Consider the following 25,711-nt stretch of genomic DNA (forward strand, 5'->3'; position numbering starts at 1 on the left):
CTAAAAATAAATCAATGGAGGACTAAACATAGCAATACATGCACCTGTTCTCTAGCACACGTCTGTCTAGAAGACAAAGATGAGATTGACAGTTCACTATCTGAAAAGGGAATCGCATATAGCTCACCAGTTCTGGCAATAATTGGTCTCCATAATGAAGCCTTACTGCCTGTTGCCATGGAGACAGTTGCAGTATGTCTGGGGTCTTCTCTATGCCATTAACCTGTCCTTGTCTGACAGGGACTGGCCTGGGTGTTGGACTGTACTGGGGGGGTCCACTTCTTCAGGGTTCTCTGTATTGATCATGGCTTGGGGTCTTCACCTATGATCTTCTGGGACAATCACATAAGTTCAAAGTACAATTTCTCACATAGCACTCCTTAGGTAAATGCTCAGAATCTCTTCTTGCAAATAGAACAGTGCTATTCAATGGGCTAGAGGAATGGGTTTTTAATCTCAGCAAGGAAGAAACACTTATTATTCAGGGCTGAAAATAGATTTTCAATAAACTTAGGTACAGGGCTGGGAAGATGGCCTGGGTTCGATTCCTCAGCACCACGTAAGCAAAAAGAAAAAAGCCGGAAGTGGCGCTATGGCTCAAGTGGTAGAGCGCAAGCCTTGAGCTGAAAAGCTGAGGGACAGTGCCCAGGCCCAGAGTTCAGGCCCCACGACTGGATCCACAAAAAATAAATAAATAAACTTAGGTACAATTCAGGAAATCTCACAATTAGAAAGCCCTTAATGATTATCAAGGAATTAAGAAATGTTTCCTGAATTATTTTGTGTCAGGCATTAAAATAGAGGCTTTAGGACCCAAAGATGAAGAAGGCACAATTGACTAGCATCTTGGAGCCACTTGAATTTGAGAAGATGATCTGTTCCCACATGATCACGATACAGAAACAGAGCTATGCAGAAGGCACATGGGATTGAGGTTGGTCTTCCTGGAGTTGTAGGAAACAAAGCATGATTGTAATTGTGGGATTGTTTGAGGGGCCAAGGGAAGGGGAAAAGAAAGAAGAGAATAATGGAGAAAAAATAATACTGAGGAACACTATGTCTATATGTATGAAGATGGCATAACAAAACTCAATGAAAGCTGTTCAGTAATTATGATTTAGGGAGCCCAGGGAAGACAGAGAAATAGAGTTTTAATTTGATTAAAGTATAATGTATATGTGTGTGTGTGTGTGTGTGTGTGAGAGAGAGAAAGAGAGAGAGAGAGAGAGAGAGAGAGAGAGAGAGAGAGAGAGAGAGAGAGAGAGAGAGAGAGAGAGAGACCACAGTAAAGCTCTTTTGTACAATATAGATTAAAAATTAATGACAGGAATGTTAAATAAGATCTGCTGGGAGGGTAAGTTGTGGGAGGGAAGATCAGATAGACCATTCTGGAAGGGCAGGGAGGACAGCATGGAAGGGAGCAAGAAAGGAGGGGAGAAGAAGTGGTTATGGGTTGAGAAATAGAAAAAGACCAGAACTAAAGAAAGTGTAGAGGAAAAGAAAACAGAGAATAGAGCCAAAAACTGTTCAGACAGTGAAGCTAGGTGTGTCCTGGGACGCCTGGATGTGGGGAAAGGGAGGGAGGGTATTTTGCTGTGGTTCTTTTTCAGATGTAGGCCTTTTGCCTTGGCTGGACTTGGGCATGATTCACATACCTTAGATCACGATGCCTCCCTTATGGTTGGGATTATAGGCTTCGGCTTGTTTATTGAGATGGAGTTTCACTAACTTATCTGCCTCTCTAGCAGTTAAGATTACAGGTGTATATTACCACCCTTGGCCTAGCACCTATCAAAACAAGAACTAAACAATGATAGTGTCAACCTTATTTTTTAGCTACACACACTCACAAGCACAGTACTAAAAAGTCATTATATTTAAAAAGTCGACTAGATATACTAATAGTGAAAAAAAATTCCTACTTGTCCCTTGTTGGTGTAAGTTCAAAATGTCTATGCCTGACCTGTATTTACAGTTACTCCCCACCATACCTCATGGTCCCGTTGCCTGGAGGCAATGGCTCTGTTCATGTCTTCGGCATCCCTGACATGGTCAAGGGCTTGGTCAAGTGATTCCTGGAGGTCTGACAGCTTAGCTCTGTAGTCATCCAGCTGCTCCAAGATGACAGGAAACAATGAGCGGGTATCATTGTGCAGCCGCTGCCAGTTCTCAACATGGCTCAGCACTGAGAAGAAATGGAGACAGAGATTTAGTCTGGACTTCTGCTTCCTTCCACTCTTCCAACATTTAGCAGGACTGCAAAATTTTCAGGCCGTTTTTCTGTAGTGATTGAGATTAATTCCACTGTTGACAAAATAGTCCATGTTTTATATTTGAACTGTTATGGGATGTGGGAAAAAGGAGAATGGTCACTTTAGGAGCCCCTCAGCAAGACTGAGCTGAGAGGGGTTAATTAGTTTAGTTTTATATGGAAACCATGGCAATATATCTTGTTTATTGTTATCTCAATTATTATTCATTTTATCCTGGCAAATGAGACTTGGATACATAATGGTTTTTTTAACTATCAAAAATTCCTCAAATTACATTGTCAGTAATAAGACAAAACTAACTATTTATTTTCTGAATTTTATTTTCCCAGGCAAGTGTTAGTTCCTAGGGTCAAACTTCCACCATGATCTGTACAGGTATAAAGGCTAATAGTGATATAGTATTCTTAAATTTTCTTTGTATGTATCCTCAAAAGCATGTGTGTTGACAATGCTTTACTTCTGTATTTCTTCAGGGCCTATCAGTCTGTCTTGTTGAGGTTTGTATTGTCTTTAATCATTGAGAAGACACAAATTCCTGTCTGAGTGAAGAAAGTATGAGCTAATAACATGGAGAGAAGCTATCAAGAGATACAATTGGTCCCCTGGTTAAATGCCACAGCAGGCCAGGGGCTTGGGAACATCTGGATGTGGTACTGGAGTTCCAGCTTTCCTGGCTGTGAGCCTCATCCTGACTTAGATCTGGGGCCTGTGATTCTTCTTTGGTTCTCTCTGTTGCTAAGACTTTACAGATTTGTTCCACAATAAATCTTTATGCCAATAATGCTCTTCGATGGTATCCGCAATAATTACTAGCAGAGGTTGAGAGTAACAATTGTGGGAAAAATGTACTGCCTTTGGTCTTTGTAGTTCATGGAAACATTTAGATCCCCTCCTTACAATGTGCTTTAAAAGCATAACTTACAGAGTGATCAATATGTTAAATGACCAAATTAGAATTATTCCAGGATATGTATTACTTTATTAATCCATTCAATAATAAGATCTGGAGATGGGTCTAATAACTACCATAATTTTGTTATTAATGAATTGAAATAGTGTTGTGAGATATTAGCAGTAGCAATAAAATATGGTATGCAAGCTGAAATTAATTTTTTCCTTTCTTTCTTTTTCTTTTTTTTTGGCTAGTCCTGGGGCTTGAACACCTCAGCGCCCGAGCACTGTCCCTGAGCTTCTTCTGATCAAGGCTAGCACTTTACCACTTTAGCAACAGCACATTTCTGGCCTTTTCTGTGTATGGTACTGAAGAATCGAACCCAGGGCTTCATGCATGGTAGGCAAGCACTCTACCACTAAGCGACATTCCCAGCCCTGAAATTTCTTTAGTTAATCATGTAAGATTAAAAGGAATACAAATTCTTTGTGATTCTTTCCATCAAGAATGGATCCCATCTTCCTACTTTTTGAATTTGAGCAATTTTTCCCAATAAGAGTGGATAGTACATGGGTGAACTCCAAGGCCTCAAGAAACCTTATAATTTCTAGTCTTACCCTCTTGGACAGCTATGTCCCACCATGTGATGAGCCTAGGCTACCTCCTTAACAGTAAAACTCATACAGAGGGAGAGACCCAGTCTTCCTAGCTAGGCCCATATACATGAGTAAGCTTAGCCCATGCCACACTCAGCAGAGGTGAGCTGTCTAGGATGAGACCAGTCTAAATTTCTAACTCATGAGCAAATAAGTGTTTTAGTTGAATGCATAAGAGTTGGGTTGGTATGCAGTGATACAATGATCAAGCCATGGATTCAATAATACGTCTATGATTTGATGCCCATCTTTATCATAAAAAATGTTGATTTTCTGTTGGAGGTAAAAGTTAATAAAATGTCTTTTAGGGCTCAGAACATGAATGTTGCGAGGATTATAGTATTGATGCCTTTTCGGTATAAATTTCCTTACTATATAGAGTCTTGGGAATTAGTAGCTCAGAGCCTTCCTTCCTCTGTTTTATACATTTTCACAAGTGCTAAATCTCTAAAAATTCTACAGGAAAAATTCTGTAGCTTCAGCTATTTCCCACAGGTGTAAAGTTGGGCCTGGATCTAAAATCTAGCTCTTACAATTAAGTTTTCCTGAATGATTCCCTAAACCCACAAAGAAACCCTACATAACCATGAATATTGAGAATTCATTGCTTCTTCACCACATTTGCCCTGTGGCTTGGGATCCTTTCCTGGACCCACAAAGAAAGCAGACATGTGCTGGGTCAGCCAGATGTTGAAGACACATACAATCTTGGGCCTCATCAGCTTCCTCATCCACAAGCTCTCTCTGTGTGAGGAATGATGGATAGCTTCGAATCTCCTCCACCATCTTCCGAGCCAACACCAACTTCTCAGCAACTTCCTCAGGGCCAAGTTCCTGCTCTTCCTCATAATAGAGCATCTTGTTGTTGATCTCTGAAAGAAGGAACATGGTGAAACAGGGACAAGGAGAGCGGACGCTAACTGAAAGCACAGAGGAATGCAGGCCAGGAGGCACGCATTAGGCTGATCCTGCAATGCAAGAACAGGTTCCTTCAAAGACTGACATCATGCTGTGAACAATGGTGCTGGCACTGGAGTTCATTATGTGTTCAGAAGAGGAAGAAAACCAGAGGGAACCCTGCTGCATCCTATGGGGCATCTTCAGAATGGAAACAGACTGCTACAAAGCTGCCCTGCACGCATCCACACCCATTCAAGAAACTCTTACTTAAGGGCAATGAGCCCTTAGATCAACCTATTATAGAAATACTTATCTCAGAAAAAATGTTCAGAAGTATCTCTTGTCTATCATTGGTGGGAGGTATTGGAGGTATTTACTGTATTTTAACCAAGGATTTAACAAAACAAAGCCTAGGCAAAATAAGAGCATGCTGAGAGTTATCCAAATGAACCTTTCCTGTTGTTTTCTAGACAGATTATAAAATGGCAGCTTGTTAATCAATTTTATTTGCCTTCTGCAGACTGTTTATGAAGATCAAGCTATTTGATCAGGGTCTTTTCACCCTGTTCTATATGGAGATTGGTGGATTTTAGAACCAAAGGATACATTGAGGCTCAGTGGGACTAAATAACTTGTCTACACAATAGCACGTTAAGCTTCGTGCCGAGCTGGCCCAAATTGCTGAGTCCCTCATCCCTACTCTATATGATCAGAAGAAACATATGTAATTGCTATCTTGTCCTATGGCAACTCAGGGAGGAAGCATTTTATCTTCCTGGCATAAATGAAATTGTGTGTCTGTGGTTTACAATGATCTATGTGGTTGGTCAGACAAGATGGGTAAACAAACACTGGCGTCACATAAATCACACAGGGATAAGGGGTTGTATTTTATGTGGATAATGGCTTGAAGGTCACTAGCAGCTATTTTAGAGGTGGCCGAGAATGATGAATGACACACTGTTGGTGTTGTACACCATTCCTGAATTCTGACAGAAGAGAGATTAATGGGAGCAGAAAATTCTTAATGCTATAAAATTATAGCATTCCCTAGAAGGTGTTAGGAAACCAAGATATGCTTTTTTAAAAAAAGGTTATCAGAGGATTAAAACATCCTCTTTTCAAACATAATGCCTAAAAATATTATCCCTTGGAAAAAACTAAACATTGATATTTTTCTGAATTCTAGTACTTAAAATGTTGAATTCTTTGGCATTTTGATGCAAATAGTATGTTCAGAGTTTTGGTCTGTTTTGTTTTAGTTACGTCTGGTATAGGTTATAGGAAATATAGACAGTAAAATTTTTGCCTTTGGTCTTTGGAGACTAATCACACATTATTTTAAGGAGACTAAAAAAATGGATAGAAGTTACTGTGTCCCATTCATATTTCTCTATCCTTTCGCATGACTAAGGGTACAATATGAAGATTTAGATTCTTTTCAAATGAAACACCTTAGAATCAAAATGTGGGTTATAAAACACTAAAAGTGATGTATTGCCTTTGAATGGCTGACGAGGCATCTACTTTTATTTGTTGCCTAAAGAAGCATTCATTTCTTAATTGGATGGGGTCACCTAATCTTCTAGGTTCCATCTTACTGTTTTGGACAAATCAATAGTAACTCTAAAGTATTGTAGGAAAAGAATATTTTACCAGTAAATGCAAAAGTCTGAGAAATTGAGGATGTGAGAAGGGGAACTTTATATTGAGTATTATAGACATCAGTGAAAATGTAAATTATGCACCTTGGTTTTTTATATTTCTATGCTTGGAATATGCCCTGATCTATCTGTACAGAGATACGAATCTTCCACTGTGGAATCCTTTACTGTCTTTGTACTCTGGGATGTATTTGATATTTATTATACTATTATATATAGTACTATATATAGTACTATTATATATTGAAACACAAGCACTGGATCTAACCTAAGGAAAGTCTCTTTATATCAGAACAACCCCAATCTCTTTTGGTTAGGAAACTGTAGGTGGCTTTTAGTGTACTATTAATATCATCTTCAAGATACAGGCAGCACTTAGTAGAGGTTTAGAGCACAAATAAGTAAATCTCCAAACGGAAAGATAGTCTGTCACAGTGTTTTAGGGCAAAGAAATATCACATGGTCCCACCCCCTTTTCTTCTGAGTGGGGGACTGGAGAAACTTGTCTACCTACTCAGTGGAGAAGAGCACCACAGAAGCACCTTAGGATCTGAATCTCTTTACTACCATTCTAAAGGCAATTATTTGTCTGTAAATAGCAGAAAAACCCTATGTTTCCTGCTTTTAATGCTTGCATTTTAGGAACACCATAACATGTGATTTTTCTCTCCTAGAAAAGTATCCTAGTAATAAACTTGGTGAAATACTTGGAAAGGGGAATTATTCTGGACATTTTCCCTTGAATGCCACCAGTAGGAACAAGGGTTCAGAAATACTAGAGAAACAATTGTGAATTGAAGACCTTATGTGAATTAAAATCTATCGGTCGGGTGCTGGTGGTTCACACCTGTAATCCTAGCTACTCAGGAGGCTGAGATCTGAGGATCGCAGTTCAAAGCCAGTCCGGGCAGGAAAGACTGTGAGACTCCTATCTCTAATAAACCACCAGAAAACTGGAAGTGGCGCTGTAGCTCAAGTGGTAGAGAGCTCGCCTTGAGCTGAAGAGCTGAGGGACAGCGCCCAGGCCCAGAGTTCAAGCCCCACGACCGACAAAAAAAAAAAAAAAAAAAATCTATCACCCTCTTAAGTTTCTAGTACACAATAATCACTGATGGTAGGCTTTTTTTCACTGTAATAACCCATTATACATTTTCTTGACACTAAATTTGAATTGAAAGAGAATATACTTACCTTGGATTTTATCCCTCATATTGTGGGCTTGCTCTACAAGCTGAGTGGCATGGTCAATGGTATCCATACTCTCCTTCTGAACAAGTTGCCCCTTTCTTGAAGCTTGATTTCCCTACAAAGAATCCAAGTGAACAGCAGATAAAATTTATGAGAAATGGAACGCTTGGATAAGTGCATGTGGAGTAGGTGAAAACATTGCAATCATTTTATGAACATAAATTCTCCTGGGATGTGAAAGTTCTATCACATGTAGAACAGCCCCAGAAGTCATGCCTGAGGGCTGAGTGCTGATTTTTAGAATCACAAAATGCTATGAAATAAGATGTTATTCCTAAGCCATAAGTCATAGTTCAATCTAAAGCAGCCACCTTTCCCATGTAATTTATCTTTGAAGTTTCGCTGTATCTCTCAATGCCAGGCTAGGAAATGACCCAGGGCTGCTGATCAAGTTGACATTGTACCTATTGAAGAGCTTGAAGATTTGAAGAGAAAATTATCTAAAGATAAATAGACCTTGAAAAGTTCCCACTGTCCAGGGGCTCCTGGGTGGTCCAAACCACTGCTGAAACTGAATTGCCATGGAGACTTAAAGGATTATTATGTTCACTGGGCTAACGGCAGATTTCAGAGCTTCGCTCCAATTTCCCATCGATGTGGATGGTACTTTTGTTCGAATAATTGCTCAGGCAGATTTGGCTCATTGAATGGAGCTCTTTTCAGCAGAGCTGATTTTATTCATTCAACCCTGACATTTCTGTTTCAGAGCTCCCATATAGTGTTTGTAAACCTTAAATCCCAATTCCGTTGTGGATTCTGAGGAAAGCAGGTGTATGTGTGTGTGTGTGTGTGTGTGTGTGTGTGTGTGTGTGTGTGTGTGGTGAGAGAGAGAGAGAGAGAGACAGACAGACAGACAGACAGACAGAGATTCTGTCAAGGACAGAAGATGAGCTAAGAGTATGGACATAGCTCAAGGCCAGAACTCAGACTTACGTGAACAGCACAGGGTACAATTTCTTCTTGGCATTAGAAAGACCAACTATACTTAACTGGAGGGGAAGTTCTTTAGTCTGGCTTTTGTTAAGGGCTTCCTTGCCTTGCCTTGTGTTTTCTTGGCTCAGCTGTGTAGCAAAGTGTTGGTCTGGATTAAATGATGCATAAAATAAGATTATTCTGGTATTTTTGGTCATAAGGACTCAAACCCAGGGCTTATGTACCATAGACAAGCATGATGATTACTGTTGGTAATCTTCATTGCTTGAAAAAAAAATCTATAGATATAAATATCTAATACATTAAAAAAGCTTTGAACATGTACACATTTGATGGTGTTTAAATAGTTATAATTACAAAAACTCATTTTACTCTAGCTTTATTTTTCAAGGGAAAGGTTTATTGTTATTAAACTTATTTTTGACATGAAAACTGAATTCAAGTGATAAAAATAGCTGGAAGCAGCCACACCTAAAAAATTCTTTCTGCTAAACACCAGAGGGCACTGTGAGATATAGAGATAAACAGCTAGACTTCCACAGATGCATACATATAATAAAACCCAGTTTGTAGCAAAGTGAACATTCATCACTCTGTGTGTGTGTGTGTGTGTGTGTGTGTGTGTGTGTGTGTGTGTATGTGTATGTATGCATGCCAGTGCTCATCTTGAACTCAGGCCCTTCCACTCTCATTCTTGATTAGCTCTTTTGCTCATAGCTGGACTTCTGTCACTTGAGCCATAACTCTAGCTCCAGCTTTCTTTCCCAGTTAAATAGAGATAAGTGTATCTTGAGTAGCTAAGATGATAGGCATAAGCCCTTATACCAGGCACTAATTACCTTTAAATTACTTAATGTAATATAGTATTGAAGTGATATTTTCTTCAAATTTTTTTTCCTGTAACTTCATTCATGGGAAGAAAATAACGACATAGACATATCATAAAAGCTGAAGTTAAAATATTGCCTCAAAACTATAAATTGGTTGATGGTTTACATTTGGAAGGATTAATGGTGAATTTTCCTTGCATTTATTTGATAAAAAAGTGGCAAGGAGTTTTCAGTTATACAGTTCATGAAGGAAAGTATACCTAGAATGTTAATTCAAAAACCAATAACCAGATTTAGTGAAGATGATAACCAATATATAGGATGATCATATTTCTCATTGTTTAAACTAGGATAGGTTTATGGGTGAAAGGGGAAAGGTTTAGTAATTACTCCAGAATGCAGAATGAGGATAGTCTGGAGAAATTAATAATAATAGGAATATTGATGAGTGATTTCAGAATCTGGACAGTAATGGCTACTTATGTGGGCTTCTTTTCCTCCTAAACATTCATGACTTCCAAAGGCCTTTTTGGCCCAGATCTATCCTCTGAGTGCAGATTAATCTCATCCACAGATTTCTCACTCTTCAAAGTGTTCAGAGTAATCTATTCTGCAGTTTTAGTCTTAGTCATCATCTCTCGAAGACATAACTTCTCTCCATGTGCCTCCTTTTTCTCACTTCCAGTTGGCATCCCATCTTTTACTCCACTTGTGATTCTGGCTTTTCTTCCTCTTCTCCACATCCACCAGTCTCAGTCCATCCCTGTTCTAGGCAAGTCCTTTCACAAGTGCTGGCAAAGACCTAACCAGACATGCTCTTGTCGAGTTTACTGTGGCAGTCTTCCAACTATGTCCCAGCTCTTGGAATCTTCTTGGCCAGCCTGCCATACATATGTTAGGGGAATGTTTTGCAAATCTGATTGGCTGTTCTAGTGAATACTTCAGTGGGTTTTTGAAGTCCACAAAATGAAATTCCTATGTTCCTACCCATTGTGGGCAAGGTTCTTTATGTCAACCACTGGCAACTTTTTTAATTTTAATTTTTTATTGTCATGAAGCTTATACTCACATCCTGGGTACTGTGCCTGAGCTCTTTTGCTCAAGGCTAGCATGCTATCTCTTTGAGCTACAACTCCACTTCTGATTTTCTGGTGGTTAATTGGAGATAAGAGTCTTATGGACTGGCTTTGAAATATGATTCTCAGATCTCAGCCTCCTGAGTAGCGCGGATGACTGGTGTGAGCTACCAGCACCCTGAAATGGTGTTTTGTTTGTTTGCTTTTTAACTGTATATTTTTGTCTTTTCATTTTTGGTACTGGGGATCGAACCCAGGACATTGTACTTGCTAGGCAAGCCTAGCAAAGCTACATCCTAGCCCCTGACAACTTTTTAAGCTTTCCATCCTGCTGTTGTCCTTACAATAAATTTTCTTCCAGGTTAAAAATCTGGTACCAAGAACAGGGCATATTGTTTCCCATGCTTGGCATTGTAGTACTTTCCCTTGCATGGAAGTTGTTGACAAACCTGACTCATTTTCAATACACAAACCTTTTCCCAATGAAAGAGTTCAGGATTTCTTTCCGTGACTTTCCCTTTAGCCTCTTCCAGGCCTTCATTACTACATGGTATGCCATAGCTATCTATCTATCTATCTATCTATCTATCTATCTATCTATCTATCTATCTATCTATCTATCTATCTATCTATCTATCATTAGACTCTGAACAGCTTGACAGTAGGGCCTTGTACACCTCTGTACTCTCAGCACCTAATGTGTTACCTGCCAGGTGGTGTTCAGAAATACTTTTGGATGTTGTGCTTGCTAGATAACCATTAGTACCACTGGAGCCACATCTTCAGCCCTTTTTAGTTTTCTTTTGTTTAGTTTTCAGACCAGGTCCAGTATTTTGGCTAGGACTGAACTCAGGCTGCTATCTTTCTACTTCAACTGGGATTATAGGGGAGCACCACCATACATGGACTACTTCTTTTCATTTTACTCTTTTTTGGGGGGGCAGGACCACTGATGAACCTCATACTTTTGGGGAGAACAGAGATGGAGAAGCTGGACAGCAGTCGGTGCTGTCACTCAGTGACTCTGGGCTCTGCAGTGAGTCTTTTAAGACTCAGAGAGTGAAAAGTAGTACTGGGACTGGGAGACAGCCATCATTTCCATCTCTGCTTGTTGCTTAGCAGCACTCTGACCTTGAGCACGATGGCTTTGGGAACATAGGAGAGTAGAATTTTGGAATAGTCTTTGGTATTTTCATTACAGATGTGACCATGGCAATAGGAAAGCTCTTTGGACACTGGCTGTTTGTGAGCACAGATGTGTGGATGAGAGGAAAGGGCTCAACAACCTCTCCAATGAGGGGTGAAGGACTTGCATATGGAGATTAGCACAACACTAATAACTGTGGTGAATATGATTTGTGAGATCTGGGCCACAGGAAACCCATGTAATAGATAATTTGCCAACAGAGATATGTCTTGTCAAGTTCAAGAGACAACTTCATTTTTAGTGCTGTGGAAACCATACAATGCATTTTTTCATATACTCAAAGCCAAATATTAGTTACTTTCTTGATAAAAGGCTTTCTACCGCAAAGCTTTTCTTAAGTTCTTCCAAGAAACAATCATAGACTTTTGAAGCATAAGGGTTTGAAGGATTCTAGAGAAACATCAGGTTCAATCTTGTGTATTTGTTTCCAAATGTTTCTGCAGACTCTTGTGCCACCAGGACTGTTAGAATCAGATGTTACTTTGCTGTACGATTTGTTGAAAATGGACAGAGGAAAAGTTTTGTAGTTTATCTTTAGTCTCTTATTTTGGTGTTCTGTTCTGGTTGCCCAGAACAGTGTGAGGTTGCCTTCAAAGTTCCATTATTCCCTGCCTGTACTTAACTATATTACAAGCAGAAAAACACTCCAACTAAAGGACCTGTAACTCTGACCTGTGGGTGGAGCCAATCTAGGTGAAAACAATTCTTTAAGAATTGACAAGGCCTGGGCTGGGAAGGTGGCTCAGTGGTAGAGCACTTGCCTTGCATCCATGAGGCCCTGGGTTTGATTCCTCACTACCACATAAGCAAAAAGAAAAAAAGCGGAAAGTGGCTCTGTGGCTCAAGTGGTAGAGCGCTAGCCTTGAGCTGAAGCGCCCAGGGACAGCGCCCAGGCCCAGAGTTCAGGCCCCACGACCGGACCCCCACCCCTCCCCCCCAAAAAAAAAGAATTGACAAGGCCTAACCGTGATGGCCAAATGAATTAACAATCTTTTTCTTTTCTTTTCTTTTCTTTCTTTCTTTTTTTTTTTTTTTTTGTCAGTCATGGGCTTGAACTCTGGGCCTGGGGGCTGTCCCTCAGCTCTTCAGCTCAAGGCAAGCATTCTAGAACTTGAGCCACAGTGCCACTTCTGGTTTTCTGGTGGTGTATTGGAGATAAGCGTCTCATGGACTTTTCCTGCCTGGGCTGGCTTTGAACTGTCATCTTCAGATCTCAGCCTCCTGAGTAGCTAGGATTACAGGCATGAGCCACTAGTGCCTGGTTTAACAATCAATTTTGACAAACACTTCTTGTTAATTCTTTTATACTTAAGAATTTCATTGTTCTTTTAGGCTAGTGGTTGGATTAATATACTGTATGTTGGTTATGGAAGCTAGGGGCAATTTTAACATGCATTTTTTATTGTGAAAATACTGTACAGAGGGGTTACAATTACATGAGCAAGATAATGAGTACATTTCTTATCAAGCATTGTAGCCTCCTCCTTTGTTTCCCCTTCCCATCCCATCTTCCCCTCCGCCCCCCACCCAATCCTCCTAGTAGGTAAATCTTCCAAGGCTGCAATTAGAGTAATTTACATGTTTAGAAGCATTATCTTTTAAAAGTTTAGGAAATACAAGGCCAACAGATAATATTAGAATAAGTTTTCCTTTCCTTTCCTTCCTTCCTTCCTTCCTTCTTTCCTTCCTTCCTTCCTTTCTTTCTTTTTCTTTCTTTCTTTTTCTTTCTCTCCTTCCTTCCTTTCCTTCTTTCTTCCTTTCCTTCTTTCTTCCTTTCCTTCTTCCTTCCTTCCTTCCTTCCTTCCTTTCTTTCTGCCTTCCTTTCTTCCTTTTTTTCTTTCTTTCCTTCTTTATTTTTATTTCTTTCTCTCCTCTCTTTCTCTCCTTCCTTCCTACCTTCCCATTTTCCCTTCTTCCCTTCTTCTCTTTCTTTTCTTTTCTTTTTCTTCTTTCTTTTTCCACGCTGAGGACTGAACTCAGAGCATCTTGCATAAGTGCTCTACCACTGAGTTACACTTGTAGCTCTATTTTTCATAGGACATAAAAACTGTTTTGGAGAGAACTTTGACAGTTTGTGATATTCAAACACCTAGGTGCTAAAGCAGCAGCAACAGGAGCTAGAGAATTATGAGGAAAAAAAGTATTAGACATTTTTTTTCTTTTGAGAAAAATCTCATGATGTAGCCCAGGTTGTGTTGAACACTCTCAATCCTCAACTTCTTCTGGTGTGTTACCTGTTTTAAGGTGCTTTGTGACTTAGATTGTTTTTAATTTGGGCTACAATATGGAAGAAAAATGAATGTTTTTCTACTAGGCCTCTGGGGAGCATATTGAATGGTCTCTCTATTGACTCTGCTCATGTTTCAATGCTTTTCTTATTCATCTATGACTTTTTTTTTACGAATCATGTTTCCCTTAATATTGTTTTAGTCTATTTGACTTTTTAATTTTTGTTTTATTTAATTGTTTCATTGGTATTTTGAAATTTTATCTTCTCAAATCTGTCACATCTTTTCATTGTATTTCTTCATGCTGTATTTAAGTGCATTATTTTCTTTTTAAGTCTATTCACAGTTAATACTATTTTCTTGTGGCTAAAAAATCCATTCTTGTTCTAAAAGTTATTAGTTTGTTGGATAAAGAGAAGGTTAAAAGTGACTTTGTTTTGGCCAACTGGCAAAATTGCTTTCTCAACACAAACCCTTTATTTCCTTTTAGCACTGAATGTATCCTTTACCAAACATTTTGTTTGTATACTTTACATAATAAAATGTATTTCTGTATGCTCACTAGCTCTTACCTATAAAATGTGAAGACAAACGGCTGAATGACTATCTTAATGGCAACATTTAACCAGAAGAAAATACTGAAGTTTCTCATAAGCATGTTTTTCAAGAAAACCTGTCAATTGGGAAATCTATGGTGATTGCATATGTTAACTTTCTTAATGATTTATTTTAAAGCAAATTGGATCACTGTGTTTTTTCTAGGCTATGTTAACCTCAGTCATTTGTGACTAGCCACATTGGCTTTCTTTGAAGGAGGGTGCAGAAACAGAACACATACCTTTCTAGTTAATTCTTCCAGATCAGACAAGAGGCTTTTCATTGTGTTCTCAGCATTGTTGATTTGAATCTTCCTCAGAGTATACTGGTTTTCTCTTTCTGACAATTTTGTCTGTGGAAAAGCATGTTTTGGAAATTATCAATAAATACGCACATACCATGTTATAAAACATTTCAGGAGGGTTCCATAGTGGGCCCACAGCAGATGTTGAGGCTGAGGGTCTCAAAACCTAAGCTCCATTCTGTAGTTCAGAGACCCTACTGTGGGGCCTAGGTTAGCCATGGGGAAAAAGCACTTTTAGTTAGCATAAAGGTATAATAAGCTGTGGTAGTGATGCCTAGCTGTCGTAAGACTCAAAATTAAATCTGGATGAACTGATCAACCCTTCAGGATCAATGAAAATGGACTTTAGGAACACAGGCCACTTCTTTTGGTATGAAGAAAACAATTATCTTTATTTTTAACCCACTTGCCTTGTTGGCTCTTATTTTTGAGGGGTTTGGTTTCATTTAGCTGTGTGGCTTGCTTTGGATCAAGCCCTTCAATCCTGGGATAGACTTTCTATCAGACATAGTGATACCCATTTTGGGTTATGCCTTGAGTGAAACACTATGGCTAGACCTGTGGGCTCTCTGAGAATTACCGCCTTCAGGTATCCAAGCAAGAAAACAAAATGGATGAGAGCCAGCTCTGAGTTTGGAATGTAAAGATCCCTAAGACTCTATCTAGCACTACAGTTTTGTGGTATTTGTTTTGGTTTACACTGCATATTTTTGGCTGGCTGCTACCTCTCCAAAAAGTAATGAGTAGTTACTGTGCCAGATTCAACACACTGAATTCAAGGATCAGTGAGATACGTACAATAATTTCATTCCAGATGGGGTAACTGAAGAACGAAGAAGTTAAATAGACTATCCAAGGTAACACAGTTAAGTTTCAGAGCTGGATATGAAGCCAGAAATTGGGTTTTAAAGCTTATGCTCTTCACCAGTATGTTAAGTTGGCTAACAAACTAAGAGAGCTCTGTGGTATTCTCTTGTTCCTTCAGAAATTAAAAATACCTATTGGTTATACCAGAAGTCCATGACCTAGGGAAAGCAAAGTCTCTTAAATCTTAGGTTCTATTGAGAGCTTCATAGTCTGTAATTTTTACATTGCCTGTTTTCATGTTATTGATTTGACAGACATGTGAGGAGAAACAGAGGATCTTTATCTGTTTTATGTGCGTGTGTGTATGCACACATGTATATGTGACAGTCTAGAAAACTGAGAGAGAATGTGTATAAGAGGGAAGGAAAGGTGGAAGAAAGAAAGAGAAGAAAGTTCCTACAGAACCTCCCACGACCTTACAAATTGAGGTTAAGCTATAATGATACAGTTATTTAGATAACTAACATATGGCCTTACAAACAGAATAAGAGTGTTTCTTTTCCCTTGATAATTTCACACATAGACTTTTAGTTCACTTTTCATATAACCTGTTTTGAAGATGGCAGCTCTTGATTAACACTGATCCTAATCTGAGCACTGGTGGCTCTTGTCTGTAATCCTAGCTACTCAGAAGGCTGATAGCTGAGGATTAAGGTTCAAAGCCAACCAAGAAAGGAAAGTCTGTGAGCTTGTTATCTTCAATTAATCAGCATAAAAACAGAAGTGGAGCTGTGGCGCAAATGGTAGAGCTCCAGTCTTGATAGAAAAAGCTAAGGGACAGAACCCAGGTCTTGAGTTCAAACCCTAATACAAACACGTACACACGTACACACCATGAAAAGTTGGATCCTATGGTTACAATCAAGTTTTCACAATTTCCTATGCAACTTTGTGTGTTATGTATACTAGACCTACAAAGCCCAACCATCTGTCATATAACTATGGTCTCAGAGAGCAAAAGAGCATAGAAAAATTTATTAGAAGTGACGCTGTAAAGAGAGTGAAAGCACAGCCCTACCCACACCCATCCCTGCATACTTTGAGGAGGTAGATGGTAGAGTTCATTTCATTCACGTGCCTATGTGCAGCAGCACCTGAGGACACACTCAGCAGCCCAGATTTGCTTTCTTCAATGGAGAGTGCTGCTAACCTCAGATCATCTGTCAGGTCCCAGATGCACTTATCACAGCCTAGAGGGAAAACAGGGATGTCATTTCTTGTAAACCAAAAGGCAGCCTTGAAGCATATTGCTTTAAGCAGATGATGAATGTGCAGATCTTTGGTTAATACCAAGCTTCTTTCTGTTTCCTGAGTAGTTGCTCTGGGCCACAAAGCTAATTTTTACACACACCAAACTGTGTGTCAGGCACTAGTCCCACTTAAAACATAATGAAGAACACAGCCAACAGCGAAAGTAGGTTAACAAGAGCACTAACGGCTGAGGAAGCATGCAGGAATGCCTCCCTCGATCTCTTCATGGTGGGAAAGCTCTCTGGGATGATGCTCTTCTTGTAGGGCTTTGATCACTCTTACTTGATCATAGGTAGGTCATAGCTATTGGCTGGCACCGTTTCTCAGTCACCAGTCAGTTTCTAAGACCTGCCTTCGCCTTTCCCAGCTCTTCTTTGACGTCTACCACCTGTCCAGATGAATACTAGCACAGGAATGTATCTATAAGGCATCAATCACTGTGAATGCCATGCCCTAAGCCCAAAAAGAAGTGCAAAAATTCCAGCCCCAAAGGATCATATGGCGAGGAAGGGCCTAATTTGTTTGTTGGTTGTGGGGCTTGAGCTCCAGGGTAGGGAGCTGTCCCTGAGCTTTTCTGCTCAAGGCTAGAACTCTACCACTTGAGCCACAACTCCACTTCTGGTTTTCTAATGGTGAATTGGAGATAAGAGTCTCATGGACTTTTCTCCTCAAGCTAGCTTTGAATTTCGATCCTCAGTTCTCAGCCTCCTGAGTAGCTAAGATTACAGGTCTGAGCCACCAGCACCCAACAGGGTTCAGTTTCTTTCTGCTCTTGACCTTTTATAGTTCAGGTCCTCTGACCACTGTGGCTTGGGACCCTGGTCTCTCTAGATGACACTCCAAAGGAGGGCTTACCACACTTTGAACCCTTGTCTTTATCCCCCATTTGTAATTTGTCCCTTCCCAAGCCCCCTTTCCTCAGGCTGTGCTCTCTTTTAAAAAGCTGGTAAATGGAGACTAAGGGGTTAATGGTAGTTAATATATTAATTTGTTAATATGGTACTACTTATGAACTCTGTCAGGGAATGAGTCCTCAGGTAGCACACTGGAAAAGATGCTTAAGCCAGGCAGGCATCTTGATATGCTTGAATATACTCAGCTGGAGAGCCATCTATTTGAGATCATTTCTCAGACCTTGCTTGGTTTGTGCCTCACATCCATGCCATCTTCTAAGATATGATGTTAACCTGAGAATGCTTATCTCTTGTGTCCAGAAGAATTGTGGGACTAAGATATTTTGTTTGTTTGTTTGTTTTTTTGTCGTTGGTCATGGGGCTTGAACTCTGGGCCTGAGAGCTGTCCCTCAGCTCTTTAGCTCAAGGCTAGCGCTCTACCATTTGAACCAAGGCACCACTTCCAGTTTTCTGGTGGTTTATTGGAGATAAGAGTTTCACAGCTTTTCCTGCCCAGGCTGGCTTTGAACCGTGATCCTCAGATCTCAGCCTCCTGAGTAGCTAGGATTACAGGCGTGAGCCACCAGCACCCAGCTGGGACTAAGATTCTTTTGTTTGGAGGAGGGAATGTCTAATTTTAAAATAGTCTTTAAATCAAAAGGTTCGTTTTCAGTGTAACTGGTCCTAATTTGATGAAAAGGACTGGCAGAGAAATCCATAAAGGAAAGAAGACAGTTCCATTTGGTAACACCTGAATATTTCTTTCTGGTCCCATCTCAAATTTGGTTTAGGAAACACCATTGAAGTTTCTTGGCATCTGAGTAATGGCAGGTGTTGTGCATCATTGCCTGAGGACCTGGAGAGCCAAGGCAGAAATGAGCTCAGGAGCCATGACACCAGGAGCAGCACCTCTAACTTTGCCCTCATTCATGGGGCAGGATGATGAACATAGAGGCTGATAAATAAGTTTTCCAAAGTAGGCTGCATCAATGTAAACTGCCTGGTCACTGAAGTGCAGATAGAGTTAAATAAAGGATGTGACTGAAGCAAGGGGTGGGGGGAGAGGAGGGAGAGAGAGGGAGGGAGGGAGACTCTCATAGCCCTTCCTAATCCCACACCTGCAGCACATTAGAGAAAGTGGGGTTAGTCAATGATGAACTGTTATTTTTACTTATGGTTGGGCAGTCCGTGCCTGTAGGGAGTTCAAAACCTTCTTCCAAGCATTCTCCGGTTACACTGTCACATGGGCCACCCCCACAGTTGCACACTGTAGGAAACCAAAACAAGAGATTAGGAGTCAACTCTTCATGCTTACAATAGGGCAATATTTTCATTGTTTCTAGAAATGCTGGCTTATGCAAAATTCTTCAATGAGGTTGAATTACATTCATCTGTTCTACAGATCCTATATATTTTACTCCTCTCCCACTTCAACTCTGGCAAATGACATGTCTTAAAGGTGACCATAAGCCATCATGGATTGTGAGTTTTCTAGAATTCTCTTTGAATCCCATTGGGGATTCTGCCATGACCATGCAACTACTTTACTCCCAAATGGATCTGCATGAGTTTCATAGGGCACTGAATGTCACAGAGCTCAGCATTCCATCTGACAGGAGAGACCATCCTTTCATCATAAACGAAGTCCGCAATTTAAACCAACTCCAGGTGTGAGGGAGGATCAGCCCCGAGAGGAGAGAGAGAGGAGGCATAGGAGTAATTCTTGGCTCTCATGAGCTTGACCTCTGGCAGAATAGACTACAAACCTCCAAGTCAGTGCTATCAGTGGGATGGCTAGGAATAGTGCCAAGGAAAGAATGAGGAATATTTTTACATGAATTTAAAAGACCCGAGAGCCCATCGTTCATCGACTGATGATTTTCAATAATGTCTTTTGAAAAACAAAAATAAGTAAACCCCCTCTTATCAAACCATTCTTTTTCCATTGAGTTTTCCTTTCCTTTGTTTTTTTTGGAAAGGGGCCTGGGGTTGGAATTTTTGGGATTGAGCCCAGGACCTCACACATGCTAAGCATATGTGCTACCACTGAGCATTACACCTCAGCCCCTTCACTAAATTTTTGTGTGGAAATTAATCTATAGTATTTAAAGAAGAATTCCTAAATAATGTCTGCTAGAGGGGAGCTTCAATAGAGTTATGACTCTTTGCCCCAACCTCTTAACTGTCTTAACTGAAGAATTATATAAAAACTTAGCTCTAAAAGGGATATCCATTTATTCCATGTCAGTTCTGTAATGTTCCATAAAATGCAAATTTATTAAACCATTCAAGAAAATCATGCTTTATTGCTTCTCCTCTGAATTTCTCTTCCAACAGTGTTCTGCCTCTTTGTTGTTTAGAATGAGTCTTAGTAGATGCTTTAAGAATAAGCAAATCAACCTTTCAGGCTTTGAGCTTACTAAGTAAGGTTCTTTCTGATCTCTTTCTCTAGTCTGACTAGACATGGTATACCCTTCTTTCTGTCATTATTCCTGGCACTATAGCTCTGGGTGCACTCCATGTTTGTAGGCATTTTGTTTTTAACTGTAGCTTCCACAGATCATGTGAACACCCTTCTCAATACTCTTTTCAAGTATGAGTCTGTTTGAATACAATTCCTATTTCTCTTCCTCTTTTTCTCAGTCACTTAAAAGTAAGGAGCATTCTGTCTCAGCCCTCCTACTTCCAGAGGAGAGCCATTAAACCTCACTTTGGAAGAGTTCCACTCTATGTAGCAAATGGATGAACAAAAAATTGAATAAAGAATGCACATTTCATTTTAACTGAAATTATATTATCCCTGGTACACTTATCATAACCATTGACAGAAATTAAAGGGAGAAGTATTATTAAACTGTACTCTTGGTTTGCTAATCTACTTCCCTGAAATGTCCATTTTTCTAAATATACCTGAAAGATGAGATGTAGCTTCCAGAATAAGAAAAGTGATTTGAACAATGCAAAAGTTAATTCAGGCCTCTGGTCAATGATAGGTAATTTAGTAAGGTCAGATTCATTTCTTTGAACACAATTGCAAAGATTAGTATAAGACAAAAATTCATTGTGTTACTGCTTTTTGGTTCATTCTACCAGTGAGCTATTTTACACTAGTAGTCTTGATCAAAATTGCCAATGCTAGTGAATTTGGCACACATTCCTGAGGATGTTCATTGTACTAGAAAAATGACAAGGATACTCTTGCAATATTTCCCTGATCTACATTCCTTATCCACACTCAGTATGAATAGAAGGCATAGTAGCCAGACAGCAGGCTGAAGATTCTTTCTTGTGTACCTGCACAGTTTTTGGCTGTCCTGGCATCCCCAAAGTAGCCAGGGGCACAGCGTTCACACTTGAATCCTGTGGTGTTACGTAAGCAGTTCCTACACTGGCCAGTGACTTCATCACAGTCTTCAAAGATCAGGTTGGGATCTGAATTTCCACTGCAGTCACATTTCTTACAGGTGCTTCCAATGAGTAAGGGGTTTCCATAGTAACCAGGAGCACATCTGAAAAGTGTTAAACATGTGAGGCATTTAGCATCCACAGTTGTTATTCCCATTAAACAACAAAAAAGCCATTCTTTACCTACATAGAAGAAAAGCATAGTGTGGATACTTGGTAGACTGTCCACTCAGAATACATTGCTAATATGATCAATTTATTTATTTAGTTTCATGAGACAAAGGCCTTACTATTTAGCTCAGTGCTGAGGTTAGCTTTGCACTCACAATTTTCTTGGCTCAGCCTCTCCAAGTACCAAGATAATAAGTGTATGCTACTGCACCTTGCTCTATATTCTTTTTTCTCTTTTGTTTGTATTACTGGGGTTTGAACTCAAGACCTTATGCTAGACAATCACTCTTTTGCTTCAGCTATGCCTCCAGCCACAGATTTTACTTTAAAGAAAGAATCCTACCACATTGTGTGGTAGGCCATTTAATTCCACCAGGCTCCAGTTATAGGAGTTACTGGAGTACATCAGTGCATGATGCATTGTTGGTAATTCCAGTGATTGTACAGCTGGCATATAGTGGGGGAGCCATATTTGCTAACTATATTGTAAGGGGATAGATCAGTAGTTCACAGCTGAGGAATATCCTAGCAAACTTTCAATAACCTCTACTGAGAAACATTTTTCTAAATCACCACGTTTCACCACAATGAACTGTATAAGTAACTAAGCCTGAGACAATCAGTGTGGAGCATTCTCCTAGTGCAAAGTGGTTTAACTTAGGAGTGAGTTGATTGGGTCATAGCTCAGACGCTTGTTTGAAGGCCATAGAAAAGGGGCAGGAGCTACCATCTGACAATGGAGTGAAGCCATTCTGGAGGCAAAGCAAATGGCAGAGCTGAGATTACCACAAATAAAGCTGAGATCAAATTGACATTCTTCTGGACATTTTAATAGGTGAACCTACAGACACCAGGCATCTACCAGTATTGGGGGGACAGAGCCAATGTCTATGGTCATACTTTCTGGGCCTTTAATGAGACAGTCTAGCTAATTTGGAGAGTAGAGACTTTAATCTAGCCAGTCTTGCAAAATCTATCCAGTCACTTTGCTGAGATGTGAAATCTGGGTGGGACTACCTCTGCCTCAACTTACCCCCAAAGTGCCACAGCAGAGGCCTTTGTCTGAGAATTGGGACTTCAGGCCTCATCTAAGGGTTGGTTGCTACTAGATGTAAGTCAATTACTTCCAGATGATAGACTCCATATACACATACATATATGTGTAAAAAGGACTTGTGCTGTCAGATCTTAGTTTATTTGAAGAAAAATGGAAATTTGTATTTTTACACAATGGATTTTTATGTGCCCTTTTAAAGTCTGGCTCAAACTTTGGAAAAGTTCTACAGAGGTCATACTATGCTATGCTGATTCAACTGTGCTCTACTATCTACACCACTCTCTACTTTCTGACTGTGAATATGCTTTGCTGTGGAGCCCAAACTAGAATTTGGGCTAATTGGAGTGGATGACATTTGGGAATGGCAGGAAGGAACATGGGGTCATCTACAAGGGGACTGAAAGTCAGGTGGAAGCGTTAGTTCTTCTGTGACAGGGGAAAACAAAAAAGACCAGAGAAGGTTTCAGAATATGATGAAAGTAAGTAAAGGTAAAGGAAGCCAGTGTTCATGTGAATGTACAGAATGGACTCCAGAATGGGATAGTGAGAGAACAGGGTGTGGTGGACTTGAGTTAGGGCCCTTGGAGTAGAAAGGAAGGGAGGACAAGGCTATCTACAAATTCAATGCGATAGCTATCAATATTCCAACATCATTCTTCACAGAAATAGAAGAGACAATCCAAAAATTCATATGGAACAATAAAAGACCCCGAATAGCAAAAATGATTCTCAACAGAAAGAACACTGCTGGAGGAATATCAATACCAAATTTCAAACTCTACTATAAAGCCATAGTAATCAAAACAGCTTGGTACCGGCACAAGAACAGACCTCAGGACCAATGGAATAGAATTGAAAACCCAGAAATGAACCTACAGACCTATAGCCATCTAATCTTCGATAAGGGAGCTAAAAAAATAGAATGGAAGAAAGCCTCTTCAGTAAATGGTGCTGACAAAATTAGTTAACTACTTGTAGAAAACTAAAGCTAGAACCTTATACATCACCCTGCACCAGAATCAACTCCAAATGGATCAAAGACCTCGGAGTCAAAGCAGACACTCTGAAAACATTACAGGATGGAATAAGAGAAACCCTAGGTCTTGTTGGCACAGGCCGAAATTTTCTTAATAGAGACCCAGAAACACAACAAATCAAAGAAAGGTTGGACAAATGGGATTGCATAAAATTGCAGAGCTTCTGCATGGCAAAGGACTTGGCTAGCAAGATCAATAGAAAGCCCACGGATTGGGAGAAGATCTTCACTAACCATACAACAGACAAGGGTCTCATATCTAAAATATACCTGGAACTCAAAAACTTAAATCCCCCAACAACAAATCTTCAAAGAAACAACTGCCCAATTAATAAGTGGGCTAAAGACTTAAAGAGAAACTTCTCTGAAGAAGAAAGAAGGATGGCCAATAGACACATGAAGAAATGCTCAACCTCCCTAGCCATAAAAGAAATGCAAATCAAAACAACATTGAGATACCATCTCACCCCAGTTAGAATGGCTAAAATCAAGAACTCTAATAACAACAGATGCTGGAGGGGATATGGACAGAAGGGAACCTTACTGCATTGTTGGTGGGATTGTAAACTTGTTCAACCACTTTGGAAAGCAGTATGGAGTTTCCTCAAGAGATTCTACATAGAGCTCCCCTATGACCCAGTAATCCCACTTTTGGACATTTACCCAAATGTTCACAAACAAGACCACACTAAAGCTACCAGCACAACAATGTTTATTGCAGCATTATTTACCATAGCTAAGATATGGAACCAACCCAGATGCCCCTCAGTAGATAAATAGATCAAGAAAATGTGGTGTATATACATAATGGAATTCTATGCCTCCATCAGAAAGAATGACATTTCCCCATTTGTTAGGAAATGGAAAGGCTTTCAAAAAATTATATTAAGTGAAGCCAAGCCAAGCCCAAAGAAACATAGGTCCCATGGTTTCCCTTATTTGCAATATCTAGTACATGTATGAGTCAAGCAGAAAAGGTCAGATAATGTGATGTTAGGAAAATGAACCCTTAGATATGTATTTAAATGTTTTTTTTCTTTCATGCATTTGTTTCTAATGCATTTATAAGATTATTTCTTTGTTGCTTTGTATGTCCCTCCCCCACAGTATAACCCCTGCTTTCACTGTATTTGATGTTGGGATAATTTGTGGAGGAGAAAGGGAAAAATAAGTTGTTTAAGGATACAGGTGGACCCGTTGCAACAATGAGAAGTATAAGTTTTCATGTAGAAAACGAACTTTACAACTTTGGTGTGTGTGGGGGAGGATTGGGTGGAGGGGCAAGGGAAGGCTGGGAAGGGATGTGAAGGGTAAATAAAGGAGGAGGCTGCAATGCTTGATAAGAAATGTATGCATTATCTTGCCCATGTAATTGTAACCCCTCTGTACAGTATGTTCACAATAAAAAAGAAAGAAAATGTGGTATATATACACAATGGAATTCTATGCCTCCATCAGAAAGAATGACATTGTCCCATTTGTTAGGAAATGGAAAGGCTTTCAAACAATTATATTAAGTGAAGTAAGCCAAGCCCAAAGAAACATAGGTCCCATGGTTTCCCTTATTTGCAATATCTAGTATATGTCTGAGTCAAGCAGAAAAGGTCAGATAAGGTGATGTTAGGGAAATGAACCCTAAGATATGTATTCAAATGTTTTTTTTCTTTCATGTGATTGTTTCTAACACATTTATAAGATTATTTCTTTGTTGCTTTGTATGTCCCTCCCCCACAGTATAACCCCTGCTTTCACTGTATTTGATGTTGGGATAATTTGTGGAGGGGAAGGGGAAAAACAAATCGTTTAAATAGGGATACAGGTGGACCCATTGCAACAATGAGATGTACAAGTGGTTATGTCGAAAACGAACTTTACAACTTTAGTGGAGGGGGAAGAGGAGGGTTGGGGAGGATGGGAAGGGATGGGAAAGGGAAACAAAGGAGGAGGCTACAATGCTTGATAAGAAATGTACTCATTATCTTGCCCATGTAATTGTAACCCCTCTGTACAGTATTTTCACAATAAAAAAAAAAGAAAGAAAGGGAGGATTTTCCAAGGAAATCAACAAACTTCAGCCAATAATAATAATAATAATAATAATAATAATAATAATAATAATAATAATATACTATGTATTTTTCTTTGCTAAAGTAATAGAACCATAATTGAAAACATTCAAAAATATTATATCTATAATTCTAGGACCCTAAGCAAATGACCATC

The 25,711-nt window shown here is 39.6% G+C and overlaps 1 protein-coding gene across 3 annotated transcripts in view; it reads right to left on the minus strand.

The window, feature by feature from the left end:
* Positions 1-25,711, minus strand: part of Lama4 (laminin subunit alpha 4) — a 174,511-nt gene that overhangs the window by 61,999 nt on the left and 86,801 nt on the right. For 2 of the 3 annotated variants that reach the window (XM_070024772.1, XM_070024771.1), the window contains 7 exons: positions 21,114-21,328; positions 18,991-19,086; positions 16,714-16,865; positions 14,746-14,856; positions 7,577-7,688; positions 4,526-4,693; positions 1,992-2,185 (listed from right to left, as the gene is read on the minus strand). In XM_070024772.1, coding sequence (XP_069880873.1) covers positions 1,992-2,185; positions 4,526-4,693; positions 7,577-7,688; positions 14,746-14,856; positions 16,714-16,865; positions 18,991-19,086; positions 21,114-21,328 — 1,048 coding nt within the window. The remainder of the gene's footprint in view (positions 1-1,991; positions 2,186-4,525; positions 4,694-7,576; positions 7,689-14,745; positions 14,857-16,713; positions 16,866-18,990; positions 19,087-21,113; positions 21,329-25,711) is intronic. The other variant, XM_070024773.1, reaches the window with a different exon arrangement.

Source organism: Dipodomys merriami, unplaced genomic scaffold, assembly GCF_024711535.1.
Source record: "Dipodomys merriami isolate MVZ:Mamm:240054 unplaced genomic scaffold, mDipMer1.0.p SCAF_160, whole genome shotgun sequence".
Taxonomy (NCBI): domain Eukaryota; kingdom Metazoa; phylum Chordata; class Mammalia; order Rodentia; family Heteromyidae; genus Dipodomys; species Dipodomys merriami.